This window comes from Lissotriton helveticus, chromosome 8, assembly GCF_964261635.1.
Source record: "Lissotriton helveticus chromosome 8, aLisHel1.1, whole genome shotgun sequence".
In the NCBI taxonomy this organism is placed as follows: Eukaryota; Metazoa; Chordata; class Amphibia; order Caudata; family Salamandridae; genus Lissotriton; species Lissotriton helveticus.
The window spans coordinates 166,123,975-166,142,112 of record NC_136069.1 but is presented as its reverse complement, the minus strand read 5'-3'; the positions used below and the strand labels follow the sequence as shown (position 1 = coordinate 166,142,112).

At 43.5% G+C, this 18,138-nt stretch overlaps 1 protein-coding gene across 2 annotated transcripts in view; it reads left to right on the top strand.

Moving 5' to 3' along the window:
* IGSF5 (immunoglobulin superfamily member 5) overlaps positions 1–18,138 on the top strand; it is a 931,320-nt gene that overhangs the window by 715,239 nt on the left and 197,943 nt on the right. For both annotated transcript variants that reach the window (XM_078656819.1, XM_078656820.1), the window contains one exon: positions 247–271. In XM_078656819.1, the coding sequence (XP_078512945.1) occupies positions 247–271 (25 nt within the window). The remainder of the gene's footprint in view (positions 1–246; positions 272–18,138) is intronic.

Genomic DNA, 18,138 nt, shown 5'->3' with positions numbered 1-18,138 from the left:
TGAGAGGTGTCCCTCTGACTTTCCGCGTATTACAAGTGAAATTTGCATATATAATTAAAGAAAAATGATATTCTTTTACAAGAAACAGTTCAAAGGACAAGATGAGATACCTCGTGCATTACAAACATTGATCTTGTCAAACCTTCACCTTCTGGGCATCTGTAGTAACCAATTAAATGTATTATGTAAAATAATGTACTTTATCTTTAACACTCAATCTCACCAACATGTTACTCTTTTTTCTAGAGTCAAGTTATCAAAGCCAGTTAAAGTGAGTACATTTATTGAAAATATATATGTTTGTATATTCAAAACATTGTGTATATAACCTTCAACTAATGCCTGTATGATACTATGTTACTTTTTTAGAAAATGGGTGTATTTTTCTATCATTCTTATAAAATATGCAGATAGATCCAGTACCTTTCTTGTATGATAGTCATTTACTTTGACTTTTATTCCATTTGGTGCCTGCTCTGATTTTGAGTTGTTCTTATTCTTGTTCTTATTCTCCTTCTTACTTTTATTCTCATACTTGTCATTGTCATAGTTGTTGTTACAGTGAATAGCCTCTAGGAATATACGTTCTCTGCACTGAGGTTCAATGAGTGTGGAAAACTCTTTTTAAATCATAATTTAGCATGATTTATATACATATAAATATACCAAATAAAAGTGTAAATAAAGAAGAAATAATCAATCGCAGGTAATAGATTTTCTAAGCAATGATTCCTATGACAAATCATAATCTTAGAGAACTATAATAGAAAATTAACTGAGCTTGCTACTTTTATACTTTCACAAAATTTTCAAAAACTCGTATGAAAATGGGATATCCAACCATTTACAAAGAAATATGGAAGATACAACTGGGAAGGTTCATTAATGAAGGAGAACGAAGGCAGGGAGGAAAAGTTACCTTTTGTTGCCAAAACAGCTTCTTGTCCGATAAGTGCTAAAAGACTCACTACAGCTCTTAGTAAAATAATAATAATCATAAAACTAACAAGATGAAGGAGAACATTCTTAACAATGCTTCATACCATACTTTTTGCCATTTTGAAGAATTGTAAATAACATTGTTTACTAATTGTAAAGTTCTGCTTTATCATTTTGACCGGTTTGTGTACATTTCTGACAATTCAGACTCGATACTTTTAAAAATGTGAATGGCCTGTTATTCAGCAATCAGGATAACTTGTCACTCAGGCTTCTTATCACACAAGGATGATGATTGTTGTCTAGAAAAGTATTTACTGTTGACATTTAAAACTTTCTTTCAAATTCAAACCATCATTTTTTTGTAAATTCTGAGCAAATGGTAATGTAGCTGTGATAACTCCCGACTAAGAGCAGAATCCACGGACCTCTTAAAAGCTCTATCTCTTTAGGATGTTTCCTACTGAATTATTGTCACAATAGGGGCACAACTGATGTATTTTATATAGGAGAACTGCGTGTGACTTTTAGTTGTACTTGACCTAGCCATTATTGAACCCCACAGCATGGCATTTCAACCACTTCTACATTGCTAAACTACAGGTAGAGTTTGCATCTTCTCAACTCAAGCAACATTCTTGAAAATGAAGTCACATATCATTTGCACTAATGTGTGGACCAACACAACCTGCTCCACAAGTGACTAACTGTATTTTGGCAGATAAGAGGAAATGAAAAGCAATTTAGTGATCAGAAAAAGCCTCCTAATTGCCTTAGGCTTGACCTATGAAGCAAACCTGTTCCCGCTCGACTTACCTGCAGGATTCAGTGTGGTAGATTACGATATGCTTCTGAAAAACAACTATGAAACATAGCAAGGAACATCAGACATGGCTTGATAGTTGATCCGAGTTGATCCTCCCTAACTGTAGACAGGTAATCAGAATTTGGTCATTAGAATATGCTAGATGGAGGAACTAAAGCAGATTTCCCCAAAATATAAATTCATTCATTATCCAAATGTCCAATGTTCATAGATACCACAAAAACTCATCTCCATTTGGAGACACAACAGAGAACCCAATTAATATGCAAAAACTGCCTGCACCACATGTATGTCTGGATGAGGAGGAGCTTCCTATGACACCCCTGAACTGAGTTCCTGATGCCGACTGGTACAAAGAAAAAGGTTTTTTCTCTCATCACTCCATCTCTGCCTGTATCCCAACAACCAATGACACCTGGGTGTAATTGTCAGTTTAAACACATCTTAAACCCTAAGATGCACTAAGTAATGAAAGGAACCAATTTCTAACCAGCCACTCCCTCTCCTCCATGCACATCATTAAATGGATCTAACATCTAATTAGATCCTGTCTGATCAAGCAGCAAGACCGAGCCTCTCGTGAAGAAACAAGACTACTTCTAACCTTTCTGTCCAATATTCTACTCACACCTAATGTGTACTAGGATTACCTTCAAAGGGTTGTGCCATGTGCAACACTTTTGGGACAAGAGCAAGGAGATGTGTACGCACACACACATGCGCACACAAACACATGCATACACACACACACACCCTCCACCTTGTGCTCATATATGAAGCATCTATTTATTCTTCAGGAAATTGAAAACTCAACTTTTCAAGTAGGCATAAGATTGAAAGGTGAGATCAAAAAAAGCAGTCACTAGGTAGTTTTGGTCAGTTTTAATCCACTCAAACTATACATATTGAAAAAAATACATCTAAAAATACACTTCATTAAACACACTAAAACACATCTTAAAACACATTCAATTATAAAAACCCTCCATTGCCCAAATTAGGATAAACTGTTTGCTAAAAACTCATTGAAAAAAAGGTTAAAAAAAGTGCCTTTACTCTTCGCATACATTTCCCAATAGCAATGGCAGTATCTAAATTGGTCATTTCAGTCACCAAAGTTACAGCCTGGTCCCTAGTTTTCATCCCATATTTCTTAAATATCGGTTTTAAAAACATAATTTGTATATTAAGAAACTTCTGGCAATCTATTAAAATATGTAGCAAGTCACATGAGGTGCCCAAAGTGCAAGTGCATCTTCCCGTCTTATCAATCATTAAGCATTTTACCACATTATTTATATAACATGGGTTCACCCCAATTCTTGCCCTAAAAACCTCTCTTCTTAATTGACAATCCGGTAGCCTATCAATGTAGGGAAAGCATTGTTCATTTTTCCATGCAGCAGTCATAAAATGCACCGAGCTTTTATTAAAAAGATAATTTTGGTCCTGTGCATGGGATATTTCCTTCCCCAACGACCTAAGTACCTTCTTATCAATACTAATCATATAGGTAATGGGGCACAAATAACCTTCATCATACAGCATAGCTTCATCATAATTGCCCTAGTCTCTTTTGCCCATTTTAATTCGCTATTCTGTATGTCGTTTTTACACCTTTGTAATATTTTGGTGTTCTCGCCTACTCCTAGGCGTTGCCAGAAGCGGAGTAGAGCCATACCGGCTAGAATGCCACATGAAGTCAGTCCTAATTCGAGCCTGGACCATTGCTGACAAGAGGAGTGTGAATAGATTTTTTAAGATTTTGCCTTCCTCGACATTCCAGCCCTCTTTGCCGCTCAAGTATAACAGTTCTGCGCCATACAGAAATTGCGGGGTAACGTAGCCGAATAAGCTTTTAGCACTGGTCTATCTGACATAGCGCCATAGACTTTATTAAACAATTTCAGGCCGCTAATCGATGCTGAGGTTTTTAATTTTGATGCCTCTAAGTGGGTATTCCAATTCATACTTTTTTCAAACCATAAACCCAAGTATCTATATTCAGTAACCGATTCCACTTTCTCTGTCCCCAACCACCATGTGAACCCAGCTTTCCTGCGGCCAAAGCTCAAGGTTTTAGTCTTGTCCATATAAATCACAAGTTTTTTCTTAGAGCAATAATCCTTAAATATATTCAGTTTCCTTTGCAGGCCAACTTCAGTCTGATTCATAATCACCAGATCGTTGGCATAGAGCAAACATGCAACATGCCTACCATCTTGTTTTGGGCTTGCCCCATTGATGTTCCCCAAGGTCAACGGCAAATCTGCTAAGAACAAGGAAAACAGCAGGGGGGCCAATACACATCCCTGCCGCAGCCCATTTCCAATCTCAATCCTCCCAGATAAACTTCCATCTATATCTAAAATTATCTGTGCCCAGTTCTTAGTATGGAGTATTTGAATCAGACGTAACAAATCTATTGGGATACCATAACTAGTTAGGGCCTCCCAAAACAGCTACCGGTCCACCAGATCGAAAGCTGCGCGGAATTCCACAAAACAACAGAATAAACGTCCCCGCATTTCCGTCGACTTCCGCGCTATGGCCCAGAGAGCAAAGCAATGGTCGATTGTGGAGTGGCCTGCTTTGTTTTCCTCCACCCAGTCTTTAAGTAAACCCAGTATGGCTTTTGCAAAGACCTTTTCCCCTATATCTAGGAGATTTATTAACCTAAAGTTCATCGGTAATTTTAGGTCATCCTTCTTATGTATTGGTCTTACTATTGCACCCCTCCAGCTTTCTGGTACAATTCCTGTTTCCAAGATCACTTGAAACATCTTTGCATTCTGGCCTAGTTTTCATTATCACTGCCGGAAGGTTATCTGGGCCTGCAGCACGGATAAGATTCAGACTTGCTATAATTTTCTTTATATAGCTTAAGGTAAAATATACTTTTATGTCATCCCTCACCCGTGGCCAAACTGGCATCCTTGACTCATCTTGTATTTGCCATTTCTCATAGATTTCTTCCAGGTAGCCCACCCAGTCAACTTCGGGGACCATACAATCTAGGGAACCTACTTTTCTACCTATACTTTCTTGGACTAATTTCCAAAATCCTTTGACATTTCTTGTTTCAATTACCTCCAACAAACTTGCCCAGCACTTATCTATATAAGTTATTTTTTTGTTCCGAATTAGTGTTATATATTTTAACCTTAGTGACTGGAGCAACTGAGATTATTCTACATTAAACCTAACCCTTAATCTTCGCTCCTTAAAATGTAAATGTAAATTGATACTTGTATAGCGCACTACTCACCCGCAAGGGTCTCAAGGCGCTTGTACGAATACCGCTGTGGAACCCATCCTGGCTTTCCCTGTGAGGTGTCCACTCCTGGGCACCCCCAAGGTGGAGGCCAGGCATCCTTAGCGTTGTGGGGGCCGTTGTGGAGATTAAGCAAGCTATTGCCCAGAGTTGCAGAGTGGGACTCCATGATTGGAATAGACACTGAGGCGAGAATTATCAGGTCCGTGGAATTTTGAGCCCAAGACCCGCCGAGGTGGGGAATTGAACCCTGGTCCCGGGCTAGACCTCTGCATCAGGGTCTGCCGCTCTAACCATTGAGCCACACTTCTCCTTCTGTCTGATCTGTACTTTAGCTGCCCGGCATTCATCGTCAAACCGGGTCTTCATATTTTTATTAGCCCTATGGCTCTCAAGACCTGTCTTTCTTGACTTAAATTTTTTCTTTAAGGTATCCACTAGTTTGCCTATGGTGGATTCAAACCAGGTAATTCCATCTCTAAGTTGAATTTCTTCTACAGAGACAGCCTGCTGGGTTTGCTTTAACTTCTCAATATATTCCTCCGTTAAACTAGTTGTCAACCGTTTTGGATAATCCACATGTACCTGCAGAACCCTTTCTCAATTTTTACTTCTTGATAGATGTAGTTCTGCCATCAATCGATAATAGTCACTACCTCTCATTTTTACCACCTCAAAATTTTTAATTAGCCCAAACCACCAGGCCTGGAAAAACACATAATCTATTGGGCAGAGTTGCTGGCCCCTCAAAAAAGTATGTCCCGCTGGCCGTTCTGGCTACATTCTTCCATTTGCGCATACCCTGCCCAGTGAACCCATCATCTGAGTAAAAGCCACATCCTGTGGCGAGATCTCTCCTCTTGGGAAGATGACCACTTCAATATTATAGGATTCTAATAATTCATTGTGCCAACTATCCTCCCTTCGGGGATCTAATCTATGGTTAAAATCACCTAACACCAATAATATATCCTTCTGATACTTTACACTAACAGACTCTATATCTTCTTTCAATTTTCCCAGGTTCACCTTATATTGATGGTCCTTTTCCTACTCTATATATACATTTATAATACATATGCCACCATAGCAGGGATCCGACTCCTGCAGTAGGACCCTACAGCCTAATGCCCAATCACAGAGTAGCTTCACCTTTTCAACCTAGCTATCTGTGTGGAGATCAGCATTAGTTGCCCTCCGATGGCCTCCCCAAACTATTTTTCTTTGCTGCTTTAGAGTGTTGGGCGAAGACCTTCTGTAACTAGGGTTTCTAGGGTATCGTCACACAGACAAGTCTCCTGCAGGCACACAATATTGTTACTCTTTTATATTCCATGATAGGACTGATAGGCTGTGTGACGATCCATGCTCCTAGTTGATTTCACTCAAAAACCCCTACTCTTCGTACTCCCTAAATTCTGGGGATGCTAGGACGTTAAACCTATTTCCACCAAATATATCTTTTTCGTATCTTGCAAATTCATTATCAGTAATAGCTATTGCAAGATCCTCCTTCTTATTCCAACTTGAATTGATTAACCTTATATGCCGTAAGCCTAGTCCCGCATGATTCATAAGGAAGTGCTGTCCCTGGATTTCCTCCCTTCTTACCATTCTAATCCCCTCCTTTTGCACCTAATTTTTGGCATTTTCTAACGCCGCTTTCACCAAGGCAGAATAAAAAAGAACCTTGGTCACTTCACCCCGTGAGCTACTTATAACGAACTCTACTTCTTTAAGGACCTCTGTGCCAATACTGCAGAGACTTACGCATTTTGACAGGGAGATAGGAAGATGTGATCGATTCAATGGGTTTCATTTCCTAACTTTTTTCCGCCTTTACCCTGACCTGAAGGTTCTAGAAAAACCCATAGATCGGGGGTATATTCTTGCCTTACACCGTGGGTGTCCCCCATTAATCTAGCTTCCCTTCTCCTTGTTAGAGTGTCTCTCTTATCTTTTTCTATAGGGGCCTTACTACATCTAGGATTTCCAGGTCTCAGTTGTGTCGTTTTCCTCATTTCTGTACCTTTCCCCTCTTTCCCCTCCTTCCCTCTCGTTGTAGGCACCCGACTACTTTTACTAATCTTTGAGCCTATTCCGGTGTTCTTCTAGTTCGACTAGGGGCTTTACCTTATTCTCATTTAGTCTTTGCACTCTTTCCCTCTCTTTACCTCCTTGTTCCATCCTTTCTCCTTTCCCTCTTCTCACCTTCCTTACATGTTGTCTTGTTAGTTGTCTTTTTCTAAGGGCAACCTCCTCCCCCCTTGACCTCGGGAGTCCACTCATATAATATCTCCTTTCACCCCATTTCCTCACAATCATTGGCTGTCGGGATATATATACAGTTGGTTCCTCTTTAAATTAGGAGCCCTTAACACAGCTTTCTCCGCCTCTTTCCTGCCTACCCCCTCCTGTTCTCTACCAATCAGTCTAACTAATGCCGGCATTAACCCTCTAATTTGTGTCAACTCACCCAACATTGCTTTAGACTGCACTCCTTGTGTTTTTAAGAGATCATTATTTAATACAGATACCTCTAGCAGGTCTTCGAGGGTTTTTTGGAGGATCTACATAACCTCAAGCATAAAAGTACTCGAAGCTCCAGTGACCTCCAGTCCAAACAATGGGGAGTGCAGTAATTCACTCCCTATACCAAAAGAGCCGTCTGCACCTACGTTCTCCTTAGGTTGGGTAATTGTTCCATTTATGTCTTTTATACTTAGTTCCTTGCTGCTTATCATTACATCTTCGTCTTCCCCCTCAATTTCACGTTCAAGTGACAGCTGGAACATTCTTGGCGAAGAAGACAGCTGTGGATTCAAAGAAACCCCAGAGATGATAAATATAGTCTGGATTGGAGAGGCTAGATCAGCCTCGCCCATAGAATCGGAGGTTGGGTATGCCATGGCACTTGACTCCTTGTTTGTCACATCCTTCCCCTTGAAATGTCTTCCCAAGAAGTCTTTAATCGAGTTAGATACTGATGAGCCACCCTTTGCTATCTTTGGTTTTGCTGATTGCGGTGTTAAGGTCAAGGATTGTACATTTCTTGTTGCTTGTTTTTTCCTTCCAGTTGGCTCACTCAGCTCCCCCTTTGATTTACCTACTCTACTCCCTTCACCTGCCACTGGGATGGTCAACTCATTTTTTTCCCCAGTTTTTATAGTCTTGCGGGTTCTTGCTTTGGCCGGCGCCATCTTTTTAATTTCCTTCTTCGTTTGTTCACCCTCTGGTCTCAGGTCACCAATACTATGGCCTGTTTTAAATACTACTTCCCTGTCCCAATCGTCCACTGGAGTTTCAACACCCCTTTTGCCAGTACAAATTCAGTAACTTGTACACTTGTAACTGCCGCCGTCGCTTTTGGGTTAGTTATAATGTCCTCGATTATTAAATGAAACAGTTAAAACCCTTCCACATTTTAGGTTCACTCAGCTATTCCAGCCCCTTGCTTCCGTCAGCTAATTGTCGACCCAGGTGCTGTCACCAGGTCTAACTCAGCTGGTGCCAAACAGCACTCCTACGGGCCCGCGTTTTATTTTAGGATTATTACCTACTGGTGCCGGGTACCAGAAGTCTCTGCCTCAGCTTCTCTGCTAATCACTGCTTCTCCCCCCGGGTAACGGCTGCACTTCTTGTCCTCCAGCAGGGCAGGAACCACGGGATTGACGGGTGCGTGCACGCACAAGCACACGCGCATGCACGCAAGACACAGCACGTCAGGCGTCCGATGCCTCCGATACAGCTTCCTGGGCGAGAGCAGGCACTAATGCTCAGTAACCGGGAACAGAGTTGTGCCAGAGCTTCCTAAAGTTACTAAAAATGCAGCAAAACGCGTTGCAGTTCAATGGAAGGTCACTAGGTAACATAAGCTGACAAGACTTCAATTGCTCAATAACATCAAAAGACTTCAAATAAATTCCACATGTAACAACTAAGACTTTTCCATCTATTCTAAATATCCCATTAAAGTCGGATCACTAACTATCATAATATAAGAACCAAAAAATATTGTATGGATAGAATATCGTTTAAAAAATATCGAGAACCAAAATATCGAGAAGGTAAGTGCAAATAGGTAAGTATAGATATACTATTCTTAACTTCACATATATGTACCTTGAAGATATCGTCAAGTTACATATATGTGTAAAAAGTTGCATACCTACAGAAACATACCTTCCTACTATTTTTGTCCTCCATATTCTTGACACAATATTTAGTCCCACATTATTTTGGGGTCAGATATCCTGTGTAAACACAATCGAAAACATCAACAGAGTTTTGTATGACCTAAAGTTTGAACTGGCACTATAAATTATATGTAGGGGGGCAGAACTCACTGAATCTCACTTGGTGGAATTCTGTTGAGTTACCTAAAAACTCAGCAAGATTCTGTGGTGTTTTGGTGACTGGCATACTTCTGTATGTTGCGCTGCTTCCACTCATTTTTATCACCGGGAGCTTGTTCCGCGCTGTAAATCAGCATGAACTGCACCACGGGGCATGCCAGAGAGAGCTGCTTCCTTCTGCGGCTTAAGCAGATTTTCTACGTGAGCGGCAGTTATCTCAACACAAACAGCAGCTTTCTCAATGTGAGCTGTAGAGTTCTGCCGCGACCATCCGCGTTAATAAATCTCGCAGAGGAGGCTGTATAGCGCTCCATTTTCTCGCTCTCGCTTAACAACTTAATGTTGCTGAGCCGCATGCGAGAAAGAACTCCGCCACATGGCAGACGGGTGAAGGTTTTCTGAAACTGCACCCTCCATGTGGAGTGGGCAAAACTCCATGAACTCTGCCAGAGGAGTGGGGTTTCCTGCCCACCCCTAATTATATGACCTAAGACTAGTAACAAATCATGCACTACTGTACAGTATTAGACTGGCATCACTCAGAGAATGTGCCTGTGTTCATCTAGGGGGGGTAGAGAACATCTTTCTTTTTATAGACTAATGTCCCTAGTAGATGCAGATGTTAAAATTCTAGGAAGAGGGATCCTTGGGAGACTCACTGATAGGACTAATGAGCGCAACATTTTATTGGCCATCCAATGTGGGTTAAGGCTGGGCAGATGCACGGTGGAGCAGAACCTGAATTTACATGTTAGTTAATAAATACACAAGGGCCAAGGGAGGTGTGAGGTATATGGCCTTCATGGATCTCAGCTCAGCATTTGACAGAGTGAATTGATCCACGCTTTGGGAAGAACAGGGCTCCATGGGCTTCTGCCCGGCTCTTCTTGTGCTTATGAGGGATCTCCATGTCCGCCTATCAGCATCTGTAATGTATGGCTCCTTTGGAGAATGCACACAGCACTTTAAGTAGAGGCCTGCACCAAGGCTTTATCCTGGCTCCTTTTCTTTTTATTCTGTATATTAATCGTTTGGAACAGGTTTTATGTGATCCAGGTTGAGATGTCCTGAAGGTGGTTGGCAGATTGCTTCCTGCTCTTTCATATGCAGATGATGCATGCACAGCAAAGAGTCCCAAGAAAGGCTGGACCTGCATTTTTATATTTGCAGCTTTTATCAATGAGAAATATGTGTTTCTATGTGACACGGTTTTTAGCGGGAGTCTGCATTCTCAACCTTTAAGATGCTGACAGCTTGAAGGAATGTCTCTTGTGACTGCACTGGTCGTAATTGGGAAAGTCATTAAAATTAATGTTATGTATCATTGTCACGTTTTTATCCTTTGACCTGATTACTTGTGTACACCTTAGTGATTGTATTTTTGTACCAGGTTTTATTATATTGTTTGTGACATCTTCTTTTTCATGTATGAACCTGGTTGGCTGCAATACTTTTATGATAGGTCACACCCCAAATAGCAAAGAAGGATATCAACACCAGAGCAGCCTTGCCTCTCCCAATGAGATACAAATAAGGCCAGATGAGAGTGTAAAACAATCAGCTTCACCAAACCCAAATGGAAGAGGGCGATATGTTTTTTAAAGTCAAATTGCCCATAAGGACCAGAAAGACTTTCACAGCCTCCTGGCAAGTAAAAGCAGGAACCAGCTTGTCAGCAAAAGCACTAAATTCAGCTGTGAGCCACGCTTCTCCGACAACTCACCTGGAAATAATGGCCCTCATGTATGGGAATTTAGCATAGGGTAGCACAGCAAGTCAGCTTGCTGCACGGCCCAGTGCAAAAGTGAAAGGGCAGGATCGCAGCCTTATTTGTGCAAGACAGTGCATTCTTACCCTTTCCTCTTGCGCTGGCACCATTTAGGCAGGCTAGTGCCAATGCAGGGGTGGTGTGTTGTCAGCAGGATTGTTTTTGTGCAGAAAGAGGCACCTTCCTGCACCAAAAAAATCCTAAGAGGTGTTTTCCTCTTTCTATATTTGTTGTGGTATGCATCACACATAGAAAGAAGAAGAACGAGAAGAAATAAAGATATTTCTCCTTGCTACGCCTCACCTTGGGAGACGTAAGGTTTTGGTGCCATCCCAGGTTTACATGCTCCTGTAAATCTAGGGAAGTGTTAACGCCCATGGAACGTCTCCTGAGCACAGAGTCAGGTAACACAGCAATTTGCACTGCAATGCCTTAATCCATATCTTTACGTCCATTTAAAGCCAAGCATGGTGGCTTTGCGTGGCCTCAAATATATGATTTTGTGATTTTCCCTGCCGGGGCATCACAAATGGTGATGCTCTGGCGGTGCAAAGGGCTCGTAAATATGCCCCAATGTGTATAGGGCAATGATCATTTGTGTCACAGAGCACAGGATTACGTTTATTAGCGAGTTCTGGAGCCCATTTCCCACAAGAAGTCCATGCTAAGAATTTTTAGAAGGCTTTAATATAGCCTTATAGCCCGCCGTAGAGGGCTATACCGGCTATTAAAGGCCCTCTCCAGCGTTAAAGGCCCCGAGCCGAAGGCGAGGGCCTTTAACAAGGGAGAGGGACTTTAATAGCGGTATAGCCCGACTACGAAGGGCTATAAGGCTATTAGAACATTCTGTCACTAGAGGACAGAATGTTCTAACAAAAAAAACAAAGCCTTTTGGAAGTGTGAGGGGATTGGAATCCCCTCAGGCTCCCTGAAGCCTTTGTTCACAGCCAGAGCTGTGAACAAAGAAACATTGGAATGTTGGAGCTCCAGGCTTATACCAGCCATTATAAGCCCAGAGCACCCCATTGTTTTCAATGGAGCTCCCAACATACCAATGTTCTAATAAATATTAAAGCACTTTTCTAGTGCAGATAATATGAATGAGCGTTATTGCAGCAATTAAAGTAATGGTGAGAAGAGACAATATGGCATGTCAATACAGGGAAAAAGGATAACATATTAAATGGTGACTATTAAGTGAAATAACAGATAGCCTTTAGCCTATAGCAGCAAAAACATCATACAAATGAGTTTCCTAGATGTGTGTCCTGCACATATCCCTTTCTGTGTAGTTTTACTAAAAAATTGGTAACTCCACACTCCGAAATTTTTTAAACGCAGTAATGCGCAGTGTTTACAAAAATAAGGCACACCACTGCATTTCCCTTAGCGCTGGTGCTAAAAAAACAATCTAGCGTCAGCGCCGGCACCCTGCCGCCATGTTGCATGGGTGCCTGCAATGTTGGTGCGATTGTTTATGTGCGGAAAGGGTCACCTTCCTGCACATTAACAATATTTAAAGGCGATTTGCTGTTTTTATGTGTTCTGCAGAATGCTGCGCACATAGAAAGTGCAAAATAGGAGGACAAATTAATAATTTCTCCTCGTATCACATCCTAAGACCAGCTTTTACTTGGCCTTAGTTTTTGGCGCTGCCCCATCCTTGTAAATATGGGGCAGCATCAAAAGGCAATGGGTGTTGCAATGTAATGTCCACTGCAACACCCATTGCCCGTTCTTTTGCCGTAGCGGACTGCTGTGGCAAAGAGACATATTTACAAAGTGGCGTTAAGCCACATGGGTTAGAGAGAAACGCCACAGGAGCGTCAGAAAAAGTGACGCTCCAGTTGCGTTGGAGGTTTGTAAATATGCAGTAGATAAACAAAAGGAGAGAGCAAGGGATTTTTTTACACAAATGTGGAAGGAAAAAATACTCCCAGTCCCCTGGACTGAATTATAGAAAAACAAAAGGAGGAGTATCACCACTGTTACCTCAAGGAGAGGTTCTGAATGGGATGTCAAATGAAAAAAGGAAAGTTTTCCTTTTATAAAAACCCCTCACTCACCAACCTGGTTGGTGACATGCTTCATCATCGGGGTCCACCCTGACGGCCGAGTGCCATCAGGGTGTGCTGCGACGCCTGAACTAAAGTGGAGCTGGTTTTTTGAGTGTAAAGTGTAAAAAGTGATGTTAAAAATTGTCCTGGTATGACCAACTGAAAACAACTTTATTCAAGGGCTACTGGACAATATTAAAAAAGGGTGAAAAGATACTAGTAGGTTTTATTTATTTATTATAAGTTTTGTATAGCGCTAGCTGGACCCGAGGGGTATCAGAGCGCTTCACATCAGGTACAACAATGTGACTTAACGGCGATGAAAGATTGATAACTGGACAGTTCAAGAGGATATAAAAAAAACAAGAACATACAGATCATAATGACTACAAGGGTTAGGGGAACTATGAGCATCCCCTTACAGTTCAGGTGGCCTCCAGGAAGAGGGCTTTGAGTAAAGTCTTGAATTTTGGGAAGTGGGAGGTCATTCTGATGTGGGGAGGGATGGCGTTCCATATCCTGGGAGCATTACCTGCAAAGCATTTGCTTAAAGTTTTGCGTTTCCGCGATTTCAACGGGATGAGAAGAAGCGTGTTGGAGCTTCTGAGGGTCCTTGACTGGCCAGCCCTTTTGAGTTTCGCAGCCAGGTATTCTGGTTTGCCTGTGTGGAGGGCTTTGTGTGTAAGGCATGCTGTTCGAAAGTTTGCTTGTTGTTCAATAAGGAGCCATTTCAGATCCTTGAGCGCGGGGGAAATGTGGTCGAATTTCTTGGTTCCTGTGACCATTCTAGCCGCGGCATTGAGGGTGATTTTCAAGGGGCCTAGGTGTGATTTGGCTGAGCCGGTCAAGGTTGCGATTCCATAGTCAATTCTGGAGAGCACCAGAGCTTGAGTGGCCTGTTGGAGGTCCCTGGGAAGCAGGAATGGTTTTATTTTGTAGAGAAGTTTCAGATTGAGGAAAGCGCTATTGGCGGAGTTAGCGATGTGTTTTTTCATGTTTAGTTTGGGGTCTAAGGTGATACCTAGGGATTTGACCTAGTCTTTTGGCTTGAGGGTGCCATTGATGGCGTTGATGGCTTTGAGCCATTCTTCAATTTGGGGGTTTTCGTCTCTGTTGGAGATCAGTAGAACTTCATTTTTTTCTTGATTGAGCTTTAAGTGATTTTGTGAGAGCCATTGTTGAACGTCTTTGAGCTTGTCGTTGAGTTTGAGAATGTCATCCATACAGGTGGTTTCCAGATAGAGTTGTGTGTCATCAGCGTAGAGGTGGAAGGGGATGTTGGAATTCCTCAGTATTGTGGTAAGCGGTTCCATGTAGATATTGAAGAGTTGGGGGAGAGTACTGACCCTTGAGGGACACCTCTGCTGACGGGTAGGGGGTCGGATTCAAAGTTTTAGATTTTTACTCTTTGGGAGCGATTGTGTAGAAAGGAGGAGAACCAATTCAGTACTGTCAATTCCAATCCTGCTCTATTTTGAAGGGCTTTTAGGAGCAGCGTGTGATCAACAGTATCAAAGGCGGCCGAAAGGTCAAGGAGAATGAGAAGGCAGTATTGGTCAGAGTCAAGTGATTTGTGCAGATTGTCTATGACGTTTAGGATGGCAGTTTCAGTACTGCATCCTTTCCTGAAATCCGATTGGTGGGGGTCAAGGAGCTTGATGTTCTCTAAGTGTTGGGTTAGCTGTGGGAGAACACATTTTTCTAGTGTTTTGGATAACAGAGGGAGATTTGACACGGGTCTAAAGTTGTTCATATCTTCTGTGTCTAACCCTGTTTTTTTTAGTAGAGGCGTGACTTGGCCGACCCTGAGGCAGTCTGGTATAGTTCCTGAGCTCAGCGAGCTGTTGATGATTTTGCACCAGATTGGAGCTAGGGTGTGTTTCAGGGCTTTGGTCATGTTTATAGGAAGCTGGTCCAGGGAGTGGGATGACGGTTTGGCGTTGGAGATCAGGTTGACGATCTCTGTTTCCTGAATCAGGGTGAAGACGGACCATTGAGTGGGTGGGATCACTAAGGTGCTGTCAGTCAGTACTGGGGTGATGGTCTCCTTGGGAAAAGAAGGGGCGGTGCTGAGAGAAAGGTCGATCTTGATGATTTTTTTGTTAAAAAAGTTGGCGAAGTTGGCGCATTGTTTTTTGGAGGACACTGAAACGGATTTGATAGGTTCGGATGTTTGACTTCTGATGATGTTGAAGAGCTCTTTGGGGCATTTCTTTGCGTTTTCTAGGGCGGAGCAGAAGAAGGAAGATTTTTTTTCCTTGATGAGCTTGTTGTAGTTTCTGCGTGCCGTCTTGAGTTGTTCACGGTGAAGGGAGGATGGATTGGACCTTCATATTCTTTCAAGGGATCTGAGAAGTCTTCTTTCATCATTGATGTCCGTGGTGAACCACGATCTCGATGGAATGTTTCTGTGTTTTTTTAATTTCAAGGGGGCCAGGCGGTCAAGGGTGGTCGTCATGTTGGAGTGGTAGAGAGAGGTGAGGTCAGTGGTTGAGAGGTGCTCCGTTGAGTTTGGGAGGAGAGTGTTTAGTTCGTCTTCTAGGATGGCCCGTGGGACTTGGGCAATATTCCATGTCCATTTGGGGGGAGCTTGTTTTATGAGTCGAGTTGGCGCTGGTTGGTTGATGCGGAAAATAATTAAGTGGTGGTCTGACCAGTCTACTGGAATGATGTAGTCGATGGTGATTGTGTGGTGTCCGCAATGATTGCGTCGAATGTCGCTCCTCTGTAGTGTGTTTCTTCAGAGCAATGTTGTGTCAGATCATTTTCTAGCAGAAGGTTGTTGAGGGATTGTATGAGCGGGTTATTTGTATCGTTCCATCTAATGTTGAGATCGCCCAGGATTATGTTATTGGCGTTGTTGAGCGCACATTGGGTGATTAGGTCGGATAGTTGCGTTTCGAATTCCTTTGAATTGCCTGGTGGGTGATAGAGGAGATGGCAAAGTGTAGAACTCTTTGCATTGGATTTGATGCTGATAGAGAGGCATTCGAAAGAGCTGTATAGGTAGGGTGCGCTTTCCGTGATGTTGAGGTTAGTCTTGTGAATGATGGCTACACCTCCACCTCTCTGCTTATGGCGGTCTTTGTGCGTGATTGAAAGTCCTGGTGGTACAAGCAAGTCCATGATGGGGGCTGACAGGGAGTTGAGCCAGGTTTCTGTGATGAAGGCAACATCAATATCATGTGAGAGGATAGCTTCTGCTAATTCTGTTGCGTGTTTTGAGGCGGATCTGCTGTTGATGAGCATGCATCTGATGCGAGGTTGTTCAACGGGCAGCGCCAAGTTGGATTGGGCTCTGGTCAGGGAGGTTAGGTGTGTCGGGGGTCTGGGGAGTCTCAAGGGAGGATGTTCCCTGCCTATTCCTGTGATAACTGGGATAGAGGATTTGGGTGATGCGAATAGCCTGGGGACCCGTGTGAGGGTGGGAGGGGTCCCTCTCTGTGGATGCTGAGAGGTGCTCAAGTTAGGGGTCGTGAGGTGGGCGTAAGAAGAGGCGAGAGTGGTCACTTCACGGGGGGAGATAGTGGGTTTCGCTCTGCTCGGTCTGTCTGTTTGCATTTCTGCCTCTGGTATAGTGACGTGTGGGAGCGATCTGGTGGAAGCGAGGGTCGGAATGGGAGGAGGAGATTTGGGCAGACTGGGAGAGGATGGGATGAGGGGGCGTGAGGGCTGTTGGGTGGGCACTTCGATATTGGTTAGGGAAGAGAGGGTATCATACATGCCTCGGATCAGCTTTTCGAGCTGAACTTCCAGCAGGGAAAGACGTTGCAATATATTGTTAGTGTGGGTAGAAGGGGGAGGGAGGGTGATGTTCTGTGTTGGGGGTGTGAGTGCGCATGGGGCGGTGTGGTTGTTAAAGAATGGAGGATGTGGGAGACTAGGTGTCGGCTCAACAAGAGGGATCTGTGCGGGTGAGTCCCGTGAGAAGATATCTTTAGGGGGGGGGAGAGGTGGGAGGAGGAGTTCTGTCTAGTTGGGAGGAAGTTTGCGATGTGGGGGGTTGGGTGTGTGGGCCAGGGAGCCATTGGGGATGGGAATGCGAGTGGGGTTCTTCTCTGGTGATCTGAATGTCATTGTTGGTGTGGTGAGGTGAAGCGGTAGTGGGAGGACTCTCTAGTTGTGAGTGGGGATTGAGCTCTATTTTAGAGTGAGGATTATGATTGGAGGGGGGAGGGAGTGGACGGTGGGAGGGGTTAACTCTGGTGGCGGGGTGACGGTGGGCGGGTTTTGGGGCTATTGTGGGAGGAGAGGGGGGTGGGGCTCTCTTGTAATGGGTTGAGTCTGAGTGGAGGGAGTGTAGAATAGGGCGGCGGTAGGAAATTTCAAGGTGGTGGACGGTTGGTGCAGGTTGGCATTCGTATGGGGGTGGGTGGCAAGAAGGGGGTGCTCGAGTTGGGTCCTGTGGCTTCTTGGGGGTTGGAGTTTAGTCAGATAAGCGTTCTGGGCTTGAGTCAGGGTAGGGGTGGAGGTCTTCTTTAACTTGGGGAAAAGGGAGTCAGAGAACTCGAGGTTCTCATTTTTAGCCTGGATTAGGATGGTGCCATTATCGAAAATGGTAGTGGAAATGGAGTCGGTCAGGGACTGGTGCTTTTGCAGGGAGATGGTAAGTTTGCGACTGAGTGCTGTGATGGTGGTTTTGGCGAATAGGAGGTGGGCATTAAGGCTGTTGATCCAGTGGTCCGGTCTGACCGTGTAAAAGATGAAAGTCTATGGGGGTAGGAATGGCGAAAGCGTTTTGCCATGTGGAGTTAGGTAATTTGTGGTTAGGCAGTGGTCATCGTTGGAGTGGATGGCTGGGGGCATCTTGGAACGGTATAGGAAAGAAGAGGGACTATTAAATGTACGGAGGGGTCGCAGTTTGCAAAACAGGGGGTAGAAGATCAAGGCAAGAGGGCCGGGGAGAGGTGCTGAGTTCT